The following is an 18,722-nucleotide window of genomic DNA, read 5'->3' as shown; positions in this document are numbered from 1 at the left end:
TACTTCCCCTGGTCACTAAGTGTGACATAATGCACAGAATGTTGCCAACCAGGGAAGAGTACCGAGCCTTTGGTGTCCAGAGTTTTTACTGGGGCTCAGTCACCTACTGTCCAGCAGCTGATCTTCAGTCTCCAGGGCCTCATACCTTTACTCATCAGTTTCTCCTGAGGTTGGAACTGACACTACATGGCCTTAAAGCTGCCATCATAAACTGCATTGTTAGACTGGCCAGTGGCCAAAGCCCCCAGGCAAACAATGGCACTTCTGCAGGACATTCCAGAGGCCCGGGGGTCACCTCCCAGGAGCCAGGAGCAAAGACCAGACCTCTCTCTGGGTAAGGTGAGTTCTTCAGGGCACAGGAAGTAACTCAACACTCATGCCAAGTCATCCAGTGGGTGAGCTGAGCTTCAACTCAGGCTGCTTGGTTTCAAAGCATCCTCACTCTTAACCGCTACATCTGGAGTGCACCTAGGGATCTTGTTAAAATGCAGATTCTGAATCAGTCAGCCTGGAGTGGGGCCTGAGCATCTGTATTTGTAACAGCTCCGGGTGACACTGATGCTGGTCTGAGGACCACAATTTGAATAGCAAGAAGCCCTTCCTCTGTTCTCCCACTTAACCCCAGTGTGTCCAGCTTGTAAGATAAGAAGTGTGTGTGTTTTTTCTAAGTACATTCAGAGACCTTTGGAGGGTTTTGACCAGGGAAGTGACATGACCTGAATAGTGTTTTAAAATATCATTCCAGCTGTCAAGTGGGGAATGGGTTATAGAAGAGCAAGGGGGAGCTGGTGATGCCATGGTGATGGTGGCTTGGACCAGGAAGGTGGCAGAAGGGTTTCAGAGAAGCAGCTCAGTGGGCTGTAATACTGGAGGCAGAGTCAACAGAACATGCTGATGGATCAGTTGCGAAGGACCATTCCTCATCTTGAGAAGTGACTTAACTCCTCTGAGCCAGGATTTCCTTGTCTGGGGATCTCAGCTGCCACCTCTCAGAGTGTTGTGGGAACAAAGGAATGATGCATGCAACGTGCTAGCACAGTGCGGGCATACAGGGAGGGCTCGTGGATTGCAGCATTGAACCTGAATGTGGGCGGAGACAGAACTCCAGCCAAGTGGTCAGGGGGTGGAAACAGAGTCCTGTCACCCTGGGGCTCTCCTGGCAGAGCGCAGAGCCCACCTCAGCTTCTCCTCCAAAAAGCTCCTTGAGGCTGCCCAGTCCACCCAGGCAGTAAAACTTGGCTGGATCTTAAACATTCATTTTGGGTTCCAATGACAGCCTTTGAAAACTGGCCAGCTGCCAGGACTCCTAGGATTTTTGTCCCATTTTCATGGCTGTTTAATGATTTGGGTGCCTTTGGATGGAGCCTTGTTCCAGGCAAATCTTCATGGGGGACAACATCAGGGGGCTAGGAGTTTATCCAACCACACGTGTCCCTGCAGAGCGTGAGGTAGGTAGTGTGGGAAAGGAGCCAGCGGAGGGCAGGTGCAGCCTGGTGCCTCAGCGCTGGCTAGAAGCAGTCGGGCTCAGCAGCCAAGGCCAGCACCTGGGTGGGTGTGAGATGAAGGCTTGTGCATGGAATAACATCAGAGACCAACAGGCCCAGCCAGTGCGGCTCAGTAGGTTGAGCATCGACCTATGAACCAGGAGGTCACAGTTCTGTTCCTGGTCAGGGCACATGTCCTGGTTTTGGGTTCAGCCCCCAGCAGGGGGCATGCAGGAGGCAGCCAGTCAATGACTCTCATCATTGATGTTTCTCTCTCTCTCCCTCTACCTTCCTCTCTGTGAAATCAAAAAATATATATAGATATAAAAATTTTAAAAACAGAAAAGGAATCAAGAGTATTCTTTCTGTTCGTCGCCTCCTGACTTCACCAACTCAGGCTGCCTGTGTGCTGGAGAAGGCTTAACCTTTAAAATGCCAGGGCCTGCAGGTCACAAGTGGTAGTGTCACTGGTCTCCATACATTTCAAGGGAACCTTTTGCTGTAGTGAAAATAGCTGTGCTTAGGAATCAGAAAACTAGATTCCCAGAGCTTGGTATCTGTATTACCTTGAGCAGGACCTATTTTCCATCTTTCAAATGCATGTAATAAATGAACTACCTCAGGGTCATTCATTCAGTTTTAAACAATAGTAATAGCAAACACATATACAGAGCTTTCTGTGTGGCAGGCACTGCTCCAAGTATTAACTCATTTAATCCTCATAGCAACACGATGGATGTAGGAGTCCTCAGTTTACGAATGAGGAAACTGAGGCAGCAATAGAGTAAGTATCTTGCCTGAGATCCTGGAGCCAGGATTCGAATTCAGGTTGTCTTAATCCAGAATCTGGGCTCCCAGTCTGGGTTATACAGCCTCAAATATTTATGAAGCCCCTTACTACGTTGAGGTGCTGGGCTAGTTCCTGGAGAAATAGCAGAAAGACAGAAATAACTCATCCATTGTTATGCTGGCATTCTAGTTGGGGTGAGGCAAACAAGAAATAAATGCCTAAATAATAATAGAGTGAGGCAACAGAGAGGACCTGGAGCATCACTTTAAACTGGGTAATAGAAGCCCAGGAAAGGCCAGCTGTGCAAAGATAGAGGCTAGGAGCATTTTAGGCAGAGGAATGGCAAGTGCAGGGGCCCTGGGGCAAGAATTCGCTTGTTTTGTTCAAAGAAGAGAAAGAAGGCCAGTGAGGTCAGAGCAACATGGGGGATCCCATACCACCAAATTCCAGGTTTGGGGAATTCAGCCCAACAAGAGCTGTCCCTGCAAAAAATTCACCAAATACCTTTTGGCTGGCAAGCCTCAAGTACCTGCTGACATAGAAAAGTAGTTTTACCAGTGGTTATCAGCCAGAGCTGATTTTGTCCCCCAGCAGACACTTGGCAATGTCTGGAGGCAGTTTTGGTTGTCACAACTCAGAGGATGCCATTGGCATCAAGTGGGTAGAGGCCAGGGATGGTGCCAAACATCCTACAATGCACAGGACAGCCCCACAACAGAGAATGTCAGTGTTGCTGAGATTGAGACACCCTGAGCATGAGCCTCCTGGGGTTTGCAGGGGTGGCGTGGTGACCTTTGCCAGCAGTTCCGAAAGGCAGGTTGGCTTGGGCTCGGAGCCAGTGGCTTTTGTTATGTGCCTGTTTGAGGCTTGTTTATTCTCCTTATGGCATTTTAACCTCTTGTCATTCCCAGTGGTTTCTCTCTAGCTACCTGAGTGTGCAGAACTCAGAGGCGGAGCCTGTAGCATGAATTCCTGCTCATCTGCACAGATTTTTCAGATGATTTCCCCGTTTCTGCCCATAAAAATTTGGGCAGACAGAAACACCTTGCTCTGCAAACAAGCCCTGTGTCCCAGGTGGTGTGGCCTGGGTAGTTGGACTGTAACCCAGCTCAGGGGAAGAAGGGGTGGGAGCTCTCTTGGGAAGAGGGGTGCAGGATTTTTAAGTCAGGTCTCTACCCCTCCCCCACCTTGTGGTTTATGGGTGCATATGGTGATGTGAAGGAGTTACATGGGAAAAAGAGGACCGATGGCTTTTAATATTGTTATTATAGCCCTGGCTGGGTAGCTCAGTTGATTAGAGTATCATCCTGCTACACCAAGGTTGCAGGTTCATTCCCCACTCAGGGCACATACAAGAATCAATTAACGAATGCATAGATAAGTGGATGTTTCTTGCTCTCTCTCTCTCCCTCTAAAATCAAAAAATTTTAAAAATATATTATTATAAAATATGTATGTTGATATATATATGTCATACGACCATGCAGGAGAGAGTAGAATTAAAAAGTAAAAATCCCTAATTCCCCCTACTTAAAGGTAGCTACTCACAACAATTTATTGTAGCCTTCTTTTCAGGAATATATGAACTCATATGTATATATGTGTGTGCTGTATATAGGTATATATGTGGTACGTGTACATCTGTATGTGTGTATGTATATATCTCTAGCCTGTTGTTAGCATCCAAAATATATATACTCTTCTGCAATTTGTTTTTTTCACTTAATATATCTTGCACATTTTTCTGTATCAGCATTGTGTGTGTGTGTGTGTGTGTGTTCTACAACATTCGCTGAGCACCTCCTATGAGCCAGGCACTGTGGCTACAGCAGTGAACAGATTAGACAGAATCCCGGTTTCATTAGGCTAATACTTGGATGTGGGAAGACAGACGACAATAAACAAAGCAAATAACTGAATTATGCTGCGTAGAGATGACTTTAAATGCTAAGGCGAAAACAGAAGCAGGGAACGGGGGTAGTGAGGGATGGAGTGAGGGTTGCAATTTTTGAAGAGGTGACTGGATAAGGCTTCACAGAGAATGTGACATTTGAGCCAAGACGTGAGGGCGATCAGGGATGTGCCATGTGGGTGTTTGTGGGAAGTGCATCCGAGCCAAAGGGAATGGCCAGTGCAAAGGCCCTTCCATGGGGGAACAGCAGGGAGAGCAGTGTGGCTGACATGGAGTGCAGATTCCTCTGATTATTTTTAATGGTGTGTGATATTCCATTAAGCCCATGAGTTGAAGAACAGTTTATTTAATCAGCCCCCTGTCAGTAACATTGGGGTTAATCCCTGTTATTTGCCCTTAGAAACACTATTGGAGTGAGCATCCATGTACACATCTCTCTGCTTATGTGTCCAGGTATACCGTGTATTCAAACCCTGGCAGTGGGACTGCTCGGTGAAAAGCATATATGTTTGTCAGCTTTGATAGCTATTGTCAAAATTTGCAATTCCAAAAAGTGGCACAATTTACACTTTTGTGTCTTCTTGAAGCATGCAATTGAAACAGATGACTTGGGCATATGTTTTGGCCCCTCTGTGGCCCGGGGAGGCCCCACTCCTGCTGTCCTAAAAGGATTCTTGTAAGGATGAAATAAGCAAGCTTTGAAAACTATTAAGTGCTAAACAATTATGAGGCGATTTTTTAATCATCCTTTTTTACCTTGAAAAATTTTTTGATTTTTAATTATGTATTATGTAATAATTCAAACATATGGAAATGTACAGAAAAACAATCACAGGCAGCCATGGACTACCCCCCGCTCCCCATGGTCTGCTTCAGATTTGACTTTAGTTTGTATTTTTTAGTTGGCATAGGCAAAGCAGCTCCACATTGGTTGCTGGCTTCCAAAGCCTGGGGTGTGAAATTTTTTTAAAATAAAATGAGTGAAAAAGTAATAAAATGAGTGGGAATGCAAGATGCTGTAACCACTTTGGAAAATAGTATGCCATTGCATTATAAAGTTAAATATACATTTATCTTACAAACCAGCAATTCTAATCTAAAGTAAATACCCAAGGGAAATGAAAAACATATGTTTACAAAAAGTCATGTACACAGATGTTTCTAGAAGCATTATTTGTAATAACCAAAAAGTGGAAACTGTATGAATGCTTATCAACTTGTGAATGGATGAACACATTGTGACATATCCATACCTTAGAATACTACCCAGCAATAAAAAAGGAAATATTAATACACATATGCATGGATGAATCTAAAAAAACATTATGCAAATGCCTGTATACTGTATCATTCCATTTTTATGAACTTATAGTAAAGGCAAAAGAGTATAGTGACAGAAAACAGCAGATCTGTGATTGCTTGGTGGAGGGCCTGCTTGGATGGGGAGGGAATGGAGGGGAAAGGGGTAAGAGGGGACTTTTTTAGAGAGAGAACTCTATCTGGATTGCGGTGGTGGTTCCACATTTGTATATAATGATTAGAATTCATTCAGTTGTATACTTAAAGTGGATGGACTTTATTCTTTGTAAATAATACTTTAGAAAACAAAGTTGAGAGGAAATTTTTAAGTATGTTTTTATTGATTTTAGAGAGAGAGGAAGGGAGAAGGAGATAGAGAGAAACATCGATATGAAAGAGCAACATTGATTGGTTGCCTCCCATACAAGCCCTGACTGGGAATTGAACCTACAACCTTTCAGTGCACGAGACAACGCTCCAACCAACTGAGCCACAACAGTCAGGGCCCAACTGATATTTTGATTTGCATCTAACACAGTGTATCTAACCTGACTAATTGTACTTGAGAATCACCTGGGGAGCATTTGAAAAACATCCAGTCCCTCACCCCCAAACCAATCAACAGAATCTCCTGGAGTTTTTTTTAAAGTGTTCCAACTGTCAGTCAAAAAATCTAGGAGGGTAATAATTGAACAAAAAGCATTTATTTGGGATCAAAAGCATTGCAATTCTTGGGGCACAGATTCAGACAGAAGCCCAAATACTTTCGCCTCCTGTGGGAGAGGGTTTTTATAAGAAAATGAGTTAAGTTGTTTTAAAGAAGAGTTTATTGGTGTAAGATGAGGTAAGGTTAGATTTGTTCTTCACAGATTAGCTTGAGATTCAGTCGCCAGGCAAAAGGCTAGATTTATAATTCATTGATTGGTTGGCAGTTTGGTCATCAAAAAGTCCAATTTCATCAGTGCTTATGAACAGGCTATTCTCATTCTTACTGACTTCTCGGGATGTGGCAGTTGAGTCCAGTTCAGAAGATAAAGAAAATAAGGGGAGAGATCCAAGATGGCAGTGGACTGAGTGGAAGCTACACTGATACTCTCCCAAGACCAAACTGGAATTACAACTAAAATGTAGAAAAACTACCCTGAATAACCAACTGCAACTAAAGACGAGCTGGAGAGCACCCTCATAACCAAGGAGGAAAAGTGGAGACGGCATAGAAGCTAGTAGGAAGTGTGGAGGCGCAAGAGGGCTGGCTGGGCTCCCATAGGCAGCAGCTGAAGGGCTGGAGGGATATCTCAGCTGTGGGGGGTTCCCACTGAGAACTCTGGGGTCTAAACGCCAAGCTGGGCTTCCCAGCCAAGAGCACCAGAACTGAGAAAGGTGCCCACATAACATCTGGCTGTGAAAAGCGCAGGGTTTCTGTCTGCCAGGGAGCGATGGTGGGAAATGTAGGCACCTTCTTAAAGAGCCAATGCACAAAGTTTTGTGTGCAGCCACTCACCTTGGGCTCCAGCGGAGGCAAGGCAGAGGGGACTAGAGCAGTGTGAGGAGAATCCAAAGGGGCTGGATGGGGGAATAGATCTCAGAGGGCATACATCTGGACCCCAGTGCTGAATCATTCCCCCATACTGCAGAGGACATCTTTCTCAGGCAGACATTTACATTCCAAGCAGCTTTTGCCTGGGGGGAAGCAATTGCCCCACCCTGCTGGAAAACCTCTGGCCCCACCCTGTGGAGTTTCTGCAGCCTGAGGCTCCTTAAGAGACTGATAACAATCAGCCTCCCCACCCTGTGGAGTTTCTACAACCTGAGGCTCATTAAGAGATGGAATAACAGCTCCTGGATGCGTTGAGTCTTGGCCTGATTTGCTTCTGGACCTAGGGCTTACAAAAGCAGACCTTGGTGCACATCTTGGTCCTGTCCAAACACACCCAGCCCCAGCAGAGGAAACCAGGAGCTGTGGCATGTGGAAAACTTCAAACAGGGTACTCAAGGCCAATCACAAACAGCATCTGACATTGGCCTGCACCAGAGACTGTCCAAAAGACTGGGAGTCCTAGCACATAGAAACAAATCCAAACAGGCAGCCAAAATGGGGAGACAAAAACAAGTCCCAAATGAAAAAACAAAAGAATTCTCCAGAAAAAGAACTAAATGAAATGGAGATGAGCAATCTATCAGATACTAAGCTCAGAATACTGATTGTAAGGATGCTCAACAGCAGGAAAAAAGATACAGAAATCATGAAGGAAATGAAGAATGACATAGCAGAAATGAAGAATACATTGGCAGATTAGAGGAAGCTGAGGATCAGATCAGCAAATTAGAAGACAGGGTAGAAAAAGCACTCAATCAGAGATCCAAAAAGAAAAAACAATGAAAAAACAGGACAGTTTAAGGGAGCTGTGGGACAACATGAAATGTAACAATATTCATATCATAAGAGTGCCAGAAGAGGTCAAAAGTAAGCAAGGGTTAGAGAACCTGTTTGAAGAAATAACGGCAGAAAACTTCCCTAACCTGGTCAAGGAAAAAAAATCACACAAGTTCAGGAGGCACAGAGAGTCCCAAGCAAGAAGAAACCAAAGAGGCCCATGCCTAGACACATCATAATTAAAATGCCAAAAATTCAAGACAAAGAGAGACTCTTAAAGGCAGCAAGAGAAAAGCAATCTGTTACCTACAAAGGAGCTCCCATAAGGCTGTCAGCTGATTTCTCATCAGAAACTCTACAGGCCAGAAGGAAATGGCATGACGTATTCAAGGTAATGCAAAACAAGGATCTGAAACCAAGACTGCTCTATCCAGCAAGGTTGTCATTCAAAATAGATGGTGAAATAAAGAGCTTTCCAGACCGAAGGGGGAAAAAAAGGCTAAAGGACTTTATCACCACCAAACCAGCATTGCAAGAAATGTTAAAGGGACTGTTGTAATTAGAAGTAGAAATAGAGAGAATGAGAAACATAAGCATAAAGAAATAAAATGGCAATAGATAAGTACCTATCAATAATAACCTTAACTGTAAATGGATTAAGGGCCCCAATCAAAAACCATAAGGTAGCTGAATGAATAAGAGAACAAGACCCAAATATATGCTGTCTACAAGAGACCCACCCCAGAACAAAGACTCACACAGGCTGGGGGGAAAAAACCAAAAAACATCTGGAGGACTTTAAAGGAGAGATTGACAGCAAAACAGTCATAGTAGCGGGCTTTAACACCCTTGGCCTGATCTACCCCACTGACTTTCCTGGGTAGATCTTCCAGACAAAAAATCAACAAGGAAACAGTGACTCTAAATGACACACTAGATCAGGTGGATTTAGTTGACATTTACAGAACATTCTACTCCAAAGCTGCAGAACAGGCTTTCTCCTCAAGTGCAAATGGGACATTCTCAAAGATAGACCACATGTTAGGGCACAAAACAAGGCTCTACAAATTCAAGAAGATTGAAATCATATCAAGCATCTTCTCAGACATTTACACCATGGAATACTATGCAGCTGTAAAAATGAAGGATCCCTGACCCTTTGAGACAGCATGGTGGGACCTGGAGAGTATTAGGCTAAGCGAAACAAGCCAGTCAGAGAAAGACAAGTGTCACATGATCTTATTCATATGTGGAGTCTAATGAACAAAATAAACCGATGAACAAAACAGATCCAGAGACAGAAGCATGGAACAGACTGAGGGATCTCAGAGGGAAGGTGGGGGTGGGTGGGGAAAGATTGATGTAAGAATTTATATGCATAACCCATGGACAGACAATAGTGGGGTGAAGACATGGGGGTGGGGAGGGGTACAGGGTGGAGGAGATAAATGGGGGGGAAATGGATATTTGTAATACTTTCAACAATAAAGATAAATGTTTAAAAAAGAAAAGATGTAAAAGGCAGTTTCTCTGAAATGGCTACTTCAGCTCTATTTTAATATGGCTCCACTCACGTCACCCTTCACACAAGTGATTTTCACGTTCATGATATTTTTACTTTATATTCTCAATTATTTCTCAATTATTTTAGAAGATGGAGGGGGAAGATTTGATTGATTCATCCCTGTAAAGTTTCAATAGGTATCTTGTAACTCGTTCTGGAGAGAACATTTCCCCCAAAGCAATGCCAGCATCTCTAAGACAAATGTACAAAGACGATCCTCATTCAGATGTATAAATTTTGGTTGTTCTTGTAAAAACAAGCACATTACTTTATAGTCACACTTTAAATGCTTCCTCCAAGACGGTGTGATTCACACACAGATCAACATGATTCACACCATATGTCAGCTGCCTAAATGCAGGTTCCACATGGCTCAGTTTCCACACACAGAAATGGTCCAGCTGTGGTCCAAAGGAATTTGTAAAGGATTTTCAATCTTGACTTCTGTGTCCTAAGGAAGGAGAGATTTAATTCATAAGCCACAGCAACATTTCTCAGGAGCTCCTTCCTCCACTTCCCAATTTTCTCTCACCCTGAATTTGTTCTGGAATTTCATCTGTCAGGCTCCCAAACCCTCTCCAGCTCAGATGATGTGATTTCCCTCCTTCCCTCTCCCCAAGTCTCCCAGCTGTTTTTCCCTGTAGATCTGCACAGTCTCTCAGATCTCAGTGACTTTCCTTTGCTGGCCGTGGAAGGATTAGGTTTTGATGGAAGGAAACCCTATCACACACGCCTTTCCCTTAAGGCAAGGTTCTCAATCTTGTTGACATTTTGGACCAGATAATTTTCTGTTGTGGGGCCAGTCTGGTGCATTGTAGGATATTGAGTAGCATTCCTGTTCTCTGTCTGCTAGATGCCAATAGCATCCCCCCCCCCAATGTCTCCTGACATTGCCAAATTTGGGAACAAAACTGGCCCTAGCTGAGAACTAGTACATAAAAGGGGCCTCTAGCCTGGGCCTTGTGCTTTAAGTTGGGTGAGGGGTCTGAAGACAAGGAGTCCAAGGAGTTGTGCAAATGTGCCCACCTGGAGCCCATATCTTTTTAGATCACCTCCAAGTACTAGGATCCCAGAATTTCCCACCCAAATGACCCATGCTGGTTTCCAGGCCTATTCAAGGCTTCCTCCAGGTCCATGCTCAGGACAGCAGGCCACGATGCCAGCATGTGTCCTTTAGGTCCAAGGAGATAATAGTACTTACCTTGTAAGCAGTCATTGTGTAGATTAAACACATGATAAGTGCTGTCTAAATGTTAGGTGCTATTATTATTTAGTTCAATCGAAAGTCCCTAAACATAAGACAACTTCCTTGTCTGCTGCATGCTTGAAAAAGCAGCCATCCATTCAGACATTGGAGGTAAACCCTACCATGCTGGACCCCAGAGAGACGGTGTGAAGGTCTCCAACATGGCACCTTTGTGAAGGGTTTTCAAGGGCCATTGACTGTTGGCACCTCTTGCCTTACTTGCCGGCTTGAGGATTTAACTCCCTTCCAAGGCACACAGGTACAATGTCTTTCTGCTCCTAAATCTTGTCCTTGTAGCATGTCAGTGTCAGTGGAAGAGGGGAATGGGTAAGACTTCTTTCTGAGGTGGGAGAAGGAAAAATGATGCCAAGTTTTGAGTTTCAATTCCTGCTGTGCCCTGTGTTGGCTGTGTGACCTTGAGCCCTCAACCTTTCAACCCTCTAATTCCCCATCAGCCAAACAGGGATGTAAGTAGCACCCTCCCTAATAGGATTGTGGTTTGGATTAAGTAAAAAAAAAAAAAATGTATATAAAGTACTTTGCTCAGTGCCTGCTTTACAGAATTCAGGATTCATTATTGCTGATTTTTAATTATAATACTGCTATCTAAATTGTCATTTTGACTGTTGGAAGGAAAAATACGGAGAAAAAGTTCTGCCCAAACAGCTGCTATGAATCAGAAAGTGATCCAAGAAAAGTTAAAAAAAAATCACCCTTAAGTCACGAATGAAACTTCTTAGAACCAAAGAAACATCATAGCTAAAGGGGCCTTAAAACCTACAGACACTCACCCATCGTATAAATGGGGAAACTGAGGCCCAGGGAAGGGATATGAGCTACCTTGTTTTGAAGAAAAACCTGAAACAGCTGCTAAGTTTCAGAGAGAAGAAAAAAGAGGGTGTGCTATAGTTTGGGGAAGTTTTGTAGAAGTTGAAGAATGGGTACCACCTTCATTGGGGGGTGTCAGAGCCAGCCCGTGGGGAAGGGAGAGGGCAAGAAACAGGGATGTGTAGGCTGCTTTGGGGCTCCTCCGAGGGTCAGGATAACCGATGAACACCCTGATGAGCATGGGGATCCCTCCGTGGGGAGGAATTAGGGAGGACTGTGAAACAGCCCAGGATGGGTTTTGCTGAGTTAGAGCATCCAGCACCAAGAGGTGGATTACGGAGGACAGCCATGATCTGGGGGCACCCCTGCACTGTGCTGCCAGACTCGGAGCTGTCTATGGGGACAAAACCTTGTGAACCAAACATGCAAAACGGGGAAGCTGCCAAGTTGGCTCCCGTTGGTAAAGATCGAGATTCTTTTATTCCCTTTTAATTTGCAATGTTTATCACACCCACACTCTAAGTCATCCAGCTTCCCTTCCAGAATCATCTTGGCAAACTAAATTAGCAAGCCAAAGAGTTTAGCTCTAAGAGGGAAGAACAAATTCCTTTTTGCAACAAATATCAACATGTGAAAGACTCAACTTGCCCCTGACTCACTCAGGGCAACCAGATCTTGTCTGGAGCGGTGTGTGCTCCACCTGCACCTCGCAGGCCCTCGGTCTCCCCGCCTGCAAGATGGGCCAGTGATAGCTCCCTTAGAGCAGTTTTTCTCAGTGGGTGTCGGGGGGCGTGGATTATGCGCCCCAGGACATTGGGCAATGTCTGGAGATACTCTTGGTTGTCGCAGCTGGGGAGAGGGCTGCTAATGGGACCTAGTGGGTAGAAGCCAGATGTGCTACTAAACATCCTACAATGCTCAAAACAGCTCCTCACAACCCAGAAGGGTTTGGCCCAAAATGTCAGTAGTGCTGACAATGAGAAACCTTACGCTAGAGGGATGACATGAAAATAAAGTTAATCCAAGTGGCCTGCTTAGCCCTGGGCCATGCACTTAGTAGGTGCTTAACAAAGCAGTGTCACTCTCCATGCTTCTTTAAAGCCTGGCCACACCGTGACTATCTCTGGGCTCTGTGAAGGAGTAAAGGGTGTCTGCCCTTCATCAAACGGCCCGGTCCTACTGGGCTTATTTAAGTCCTTGTATCTGTCTGGTAGTCACAATCCGCTAAATTAATTTAAATTACTGCAGGCGGGGAAAGCAGATGACCAAGTTTAGTCGAAGTATGTCTAAATCCATGCGTAGGATCTAGGTTCTTAGAGAAAATGTGAGGAGCCTGCTTCCTGGGTTTTGTGCATGGACTTTGTGACATCCGTCCTGACTGTCCAGATGCCTCTTGCCACTGTCTGGACTGTGCACGTTGTGGGAAAGTTGCTTCCAGATGACTAGGGTACATCGGAGCATATACACTGTCAGGAACATACTAGTGACTGTAGCAAAATGAGGCCCCTGTTGCAGCAGCCGGTGGGAATGTGTGGGTGCCTTGCAACAACATTTCTAGATGTGATTGTTTCTGAAGAGGATTGTAGGGACTAGTTAGGAGGAATTGGCGTCCCTTACAGGTTATTAGCTGCAAGTACTGCTAGTTTTATCACCAGCTAGCTTCTGTGACTTGGTTTCCTTTCCTATAAAGTGGAGGGCACAGGGTTTCTGGCCCACTGCCTCCGAGCCCCTTTCTGTGTTCTGCAAGTACTCAGCCTTCGTTCCCTGTCCTCTCCAGCGACACACTCCCTGGAATTCACAGCGATGGCAAATCTTGCTGTTCTCCCAGGCAGCTTTTATAATAGAAATCATTAGTTTTATTCAGCTTCAGCTTATTATAATTTGCATTTCAAATGCTTGGTTTTTGAAAGACTTTAAAACTTTCCAACTGATTTGCCATAACTTGACCAAGTGATTTGCAACTGCCGAGCCTGCTAGTTAACTCCGATGGCTGCAGCAGCAGCTGCCTCAAAGGCTGAATCACTTAGAGGCTCCCACCCCTCAAGGGCCAAGTGACTCATCAAGTGACTGCAAATCGGGAGGAGTGTGGGATATGACTTCCTTTTAGCCTTCTTCCCCTTCTGGTGTCTTAGATGTGGATTCTCTAACAGGGACTTATTTTTTTCCTTTGTTTTCCTTCCATGATAATATGTACTTGTAAGAAGTTAAAATGTACACACTAACATAAGACGAAAGCGAAAGGTCCCCTGGTTTCCCTCCCTAGAGCGAGCCACTCTTAATAGTGAACATTCCTCCAGATATTGTTTTCTATTCTATATACTAATGTATTTTTAACAAAAAGAGATTGTGTTGACATGTATTGTCTTGCAACTTGCTGTGGTCTCCTAGCAATAGGTCTTGGAGATTTTTCTGTTTGTATTTATAGGTCTTTCTCATTTTTAACAGCAACATCGGTTTCCATGGTATTGTTATATCAGAAATTATCTAATTAGCCTCCTTTGGTCTGGGTGCGCACCAAACCTGATCCTAAGACAATGAATTGGGTGCAGACAGGCTCCTAGGAAGGGGATCCCAGGAAGCACTGGTTCTCGAGCTGGGAAGGGAGGCAGGCCAGTCAGGTTCAGTGATAGAAGATAGAAGGACTCACAGAACGCAGAAGAGTTGTTATACTCACGATTATAATTTATTACAGCAAAAGGATACAGACTAATGTCAGCAAAGGGAAAAGGCGTGCAGGGCAGAGTCCAGGAGAGCCCAGGCACGAGCTTCTGGTCGCCCTCTCCCAGTGGAGTCCTGTGGAAGCACTTAATTCTCCCAGCGACAGAGTGTGGCAGCTCACTCGGAGTACTGCCAACCGGGGAAGCTCACGCAGGCCTTGGTGTCCAGGATATTGATTGGGGGTCAGTCACGTAAGCATGGCTGCCGGTCCAAGTGGCTCAGCCTAGTCTCCCGCCCCTTCCGAGGTCAAGGCGATATTGAGTGACCCAAGGCCCCCCACCATGAATCACACTGCTGGCATAGACTGGTGTGGCCTAGGCAGAGAGCCGTGGATGCTCGTGGTAGGACACTATCCACAGAAGCTTCGGGAAGCCTGCAGGGTGGGCTGAGGGGTGGGCAGGGCACCCACAGCCTGGGCCACACTTCCTCATGGACATTTTTATTATTCCCGTTTTTCATTCTTATAAACAATATTCTAGAGCAGGGATCAGCAAACTTTTTTGTAAAAGGCCAGATAGTAAGTACTTTCAGCTGTGGGCCACATGGTCTTTGCTGAAGCTACTCAGCTGGGCTGCTGTTGAGCAAAGGAGTGAACATGATGGACATGTTGTGGACATGATGTGAACAAGTGGGTTTGACTGAGTCCCAACAAAACTCACAAAAAACGGGGCAGCCAGATCTGGCTTGGAGGCTCTGGTTTGCCGATTCCTGAGGCAGAAAATATCCTTGTATGTATATCTTTGTCTATTTGTGCAGATAATTCTATGGGGTAAATGCCTAGAAGTAGAATTGCAGGATCACAAGTTATGATGTTTTTATTTTGAGTAGATACTGTGAACTTACCTCAAAAGTTGAGCCAACTTTCCCTTTCACCAACAATGCATGATAGTGTCTGAGATTTTCTTTCTTAAAATCCCTTTCTCAGGGAAACAAAACCTATATTTATTTACTAAGATGTTTCTGCATTTTCATTTGAGCTTTGGCGAAGCAGAGGAAGAAAGAATATTTTACCCCCGGGGAAGGAAACCAAATGGGGCCTAAAATAGTCTCATAATATATCTTGCTAAAATAATAATAATAATACTAGCCTGGCCAGCATGGCTCAGTGGTTGAGCATCGACCCATGAACCAGGAGGTCACTGTTCGATTCCCCGTCAGGGCACATGCCCAGGTTACAGACTCGATCAGCACTAGGGGGCGTGCAGGAGGCAGCCGATCAATGATTATCTCTCATCATTGATGTTTCTCTCTCTTTCCCCCTCTCCCTTCCTCTCTTTGAAATCAGTAAAAACATAGTATGATGATAATAATAATAATGATGATGTCTTGCTTTAGATTCGATGCCCATAGAGAAGGGGACTCTGGTAATGTGTTCTCATTTGGTGAATCAAACCTTACACTGTTCATCAAATGTGACTCAAAACAGTCGAGTGTTACCTATTCAAAAACAATTTTTTTCAAATGCACCAGAAAGCTCCTTAGCAGTTTTCTTTATTAAGCAAAGATTCCATTCCTAATTTTCATGAAAATGAGGTCCACCTGTGCATACTGAGTACTTTACCAAATGTACAAAAAATATACATGGTCCAATTTTTGTCTGTGGAGCTGACAGGTATGGGACACTTGATTGAGATGTGTAGCGTTTCACTTAGCCTAGTTCACTCAGCTTCGTTCACGCTGGATCTTTTTGGTTATTAGACAATGGATGAGGTTTTTATTCTTTTTTTTTTTACATTTTTCTCCCCCCTCCCCCATTTTTATCATTTGGAATTTCTGATGTGGACCCCACAGGGGAGCACAGAGGCTCGTTAGCATTGAAGCTCTGTTTGGGGCTGCATATTATAGCTGGTTTATTTGTTAATGGCTTCCCTCCTGGGATGCAGCCCGCCTTGGCCGGGCTCACGCTGGGTGAATCTGTGATGTTTCCCATTCTGCAGCCCTTCATTTATAACCCAGATGCAGCCTGCCTTCCCGGGAGTGAGATGGCAAGCCTGGACTACCCACACGCAGATAAAGAATTAGGCGGAACTTGGCTGGGAAGATAAATCAGGCTAACTATCTCATTAGGCTTGAAAGACACAAATTAAGCTTGCATTGGAATTAACAAGAAAAGCTTTCCAAAGAGACATACAGTACAGCAAGGGAAAGAAGAAACTGCCATCGCCGTTTCTATCAGGGAACTTGCCTCTGTTCCCTGGAACAGGGCAAACGTGAAGTCTCTTTTTAAAAAGGTCCCCAGAGCCGGAGACTTAACTTGTATACAGATGATGTGTTGTAGGATTGTGCACCTGAAACCTGTATAATTTTTGTTCACTGGTGTTACCCCAATAAATTCAATGAAAAGGAAAAATAATAAATAAATAGGTCAACAGACAAATGTAGATGCGAAATAGCAGTCTTATTAAATGAGTGCTAACTGTGTGCCGGGGAGGCACTGAGTGCCGAGAGTTTTACACAGATTATCTCATCAAAACCTCACAACGACTTGTGAAGTAAAGTACTATTAAGACTGTGATTGAGCCAACGGGGAAACTGAGTTTCCCCATGGTTCTCATCTGGAATGACTTGTCCCCCCCCCCCCCCCGGTCCCCCCTAGGGGACATTTGGCCATGTCTGGAGACATTTTGGGTTGTGACAGCTGGGGAAGGGGTGCTACTGGTGTCTAGCTGGTAGAGACCTGAGGTCCTACTAAACCCCCTGCAGTGTACAGGACAGGCCCCCACAACAAAGAATTACCCGAATGTCAACAGTGTTGTGACTGAGAAACCCAAGTGTGACCACTCAGCTGGGTTCACTGATGGCAGCCTGTGCCACCAGGACTATCCAGTCGTCGAGCTCTGTAGGCGGTGTGGCAACCGGCCGTAAGTTTCAAGTTGCATATTGCAGTGGGGGCAGCTCTTCAGCGGATAGGACACCCAGGGCAAAGGCTGGGAGGCGGGACGTGCCTGGCCTGGGGACACCGCGGGAAACGGCCTGCGGGAGGAGAGCTCAGGGCACCGGGCATTCTCCCCGTCCCCCAAGCCGGGGCCTGTGCCTGCGGCTGAGGGACGCGCAGACTAACGGCCTCTGTCTCCTTTCTGCCCGCCCTCGTTCCACCCCCCTCCTCCCTCCGGCCTCGTCCCCCGCCCGGTCCCTGGCTCCCCAGTGTTCGGCCACAACATGAAGAGCAGCAACGACTTCATCGGGAGGATCGTCATCGGCCAATACTCGTCGGGCCCCTCGGAGTCCAACCACTGGCGGCGGATGCTCAACACCCACCGCACGGCCGTGGAGCAGTGGCACAGCCTCCGGTCCCGGGCCGAGTGTGACCGCGTGTCTCCTGCCTCCCTGGAGGTGACCTGAGGGCTGCTGGGGAGGCGGGTGTCATTTATAAAAAAAAGAAAAAATTAAAGACAAAAAATGTGTCATCGTGTCATCTACCTATTACATCCACACCCACCACACACACACACACACACACACACACACACACACACACCCCAGATTCTCTCAGACCTGAGAAGAAGCTGACTCTTGATCACGAAACGGCCACCCTCGATGAGTGAGGCCTGAGAACTCTCTGGAAGCCCCATCCGTAGGCCGCGAGCTGAGTGCACACTGCTGTGAGACTTACTGGCAGTGTTTGCTCTTGTGACACCCCCCCCCCAAATGCACTTCCAACCTTCAAGCCAGAGAAAGGGCCCCCCCAAACGGTGCCAGCCTCCACCAAGAGATTTTCCAAGAGTGTGGGGGAGGCCCGGCCCCCGTGCCCAAAATGTGCACCCACAGGGTGACTTTGGAACAGGCTGCTGTTCCCTGGGGTCCTTCGAACCTGACACCTTCCTCCAGAGTGTGAGTACTTCGTCTCCTGTTCCGTGGACGTGATAAATAGATTAGACTATTTGGAGAGCCAGTGGGCAACCAAACACACCGCAGTGTAAGAAACCTCTCCTGGCGTAACTGAACTTTTCCTTATGTTAGCTTACCCCTGGGCACTCCCTGTGGGTGTGTACGTGGGTGTTCTCGTGCGTGTGCCCTCACAGGTGAACGTGTGTGTGCCTGCGTGTCCCCTCGGTGAGCAAGGCAGCCGCCAGGACCTCAGTCCGGGCCTTCCCTTCTCTCTGCCTCTCCCATCGGTGAACTCGCACCCAGTGTCCTCCTGTCTGTCAAGACCCCATCTTCAGTAACCGTAGTGTGTATCTATGTCAAGAAAATAGAACACGATAGAGCAAAACAGCATTTTTATTGACCAAATCATGGTGATTGTGACTCACAGCAGACCTGCAAAGGACAGTGACATGGACTAAAACGGCCACCACATCCTCATTCAGGGAGAGCTCCTTCCCTGACACATCTGAGGACCTTTCTGTATTTGTGTGTGAGCCGAAGTCATTTCTCTTGTGCTAAGGAGTTAGTGTAGTTAGAATAGATCTCTCTGTTGGATGCTTCTGTATCTTTTCCCACAGCATATTGTCTGGTATACTGGGGAACTATTTGTTGAAATTAAAGATTATTTATTTGTGCCATG

General features: G+C 45.8%; 1 protein-coding gene across 13 annotated transcripts in view; it reads left to right on the top strand.

Moving 5' to 3' along the window:
• The window catches only part of SYT17 (synaptotagmin 17), a 65,475-nt gene extending 46,753 nt beyond the window's left edge, over nt 1-18,722 (top strand). For all 13 annotated transcript variants that reach the window (XM_081132724.1, XM_081132725.1, XM_081132730.1 and 10 more), the window contains one exon: nt 17,361-18,722. In XM_081132724.1, coding sequence (XP_080988850.1) covers nt 17,361-17,557 — 197 coding nt within the window. In that variant the 3' untranslated portion in view covers nt 17,558-18,722. The remainder of the gene's footprint in view (nt 1-17,360) is intronic.

Source organism: Miniopterus schreibersii, assembly GCF_964146895.1.
Source record: "Miniopterus schreibersii genome assembly, chromosome: 3".
NCBI lineage: Eukaryota > Metazoa > Chordata > Mammalia > Chiroptera > Miniopteridae > Miniopterus > Miniopterus schreibersii.
The sequence above is the reverse complement of the archived record's forward strand: the minus strand, read 5'-3'. Positions and strand labels throughout refer to the sequence as shown.